The 555-nt window shown below is 65.4% G+C and overlaps 1 protein-coding gene across 1 annotated transcript in view; it reads left to right on the top strand.

The window, feature by feature from the left end:
- Positions 1–268: 268 nt before the first annotated feature.
- LOC102371936 (ly6/PLAUR domain-containing protein 5-like) overlaps positions 269–555 on the top strand; it is a gene marked incomplete at its 3' end in the record, with an annotated part of 2,879 nt that continues 2,592 nt past the window's right edge. Inside the window, exon 1 of the mRNA XM_025216478.1 lies at positions 269–374. Within this exon, the coding sequence (XP_025072263.1) occupies positions 284–374 (91 nt within the window). The remainder of the gene's footprint in view (positions 375–555) is intronic.

The following is a 555-nucleotide window of genomic DNA, read 5'->3' as shown; positions in this document are numbered from 1 at the left end:
GAATCCCTGGGTTCTGTGTGTGCGCGCGGACCTGTGTGGCTCAGACACCTGGGTTCTTTCTGTGTCCTACACACCTGGGTTGTGTGTGTGTGTGTGTGTGTGTTCCCAGGCCTGCCCCCATCAGACCGTTTTGTGTGTGTGTGTGTGTGTGCGCGCACGCACAGGGGGTCAGTTGTGTAACGGGACCCGTTGGCCCAGAGGAAGTGGGTGCCTGGCGCAAGGGGGTGGGAGCGGGAAGTGAGGGGGGCAGGGGTATAAACCCCGGTTGTGCCTGGCCGCTCACATGCGCATGCAACATCAGGGCCTCGCACTCATGATGGTCGCTGGGACATGGATGGCTGCCCTGCTGGGGGCCCTGGCTGTGTTGGCCCCAGGTACCCCGACGTCTGGGTTCCCTGGGAGGAGGGGGGTGGCGGTAGTGGGCAGAACAGGCGGTGGAGGGGCCCGGGCGCCTAGGTTCTCTGGGAGGGGAGTGACGCCTAAGGGGTGAGACTTGGATCCTGCGGGAAGGGGGTGTGAGGTCCTGGCAAGGCGGGGGCAGCAGGTGGGGGGGCC

This window comes from Alligator sinensis, unplaced genomic scaffold (assembly GCF_000455745.1).
Source record: "Alligator sinensis unplaced genomic scaffold, ASM45574v1 scaffold850_1, whole genome shotgun sequence".
NCBI classification, from domain to species: domain Eukaryota; kingdom Metazoa; phylum Chordata; order Crocodylia; family Alligatoridae; genus Alligator; species Alligator sinensis.
This window is presented reverse-complemented; position numbering and strand designations above follow the sequence as displayed.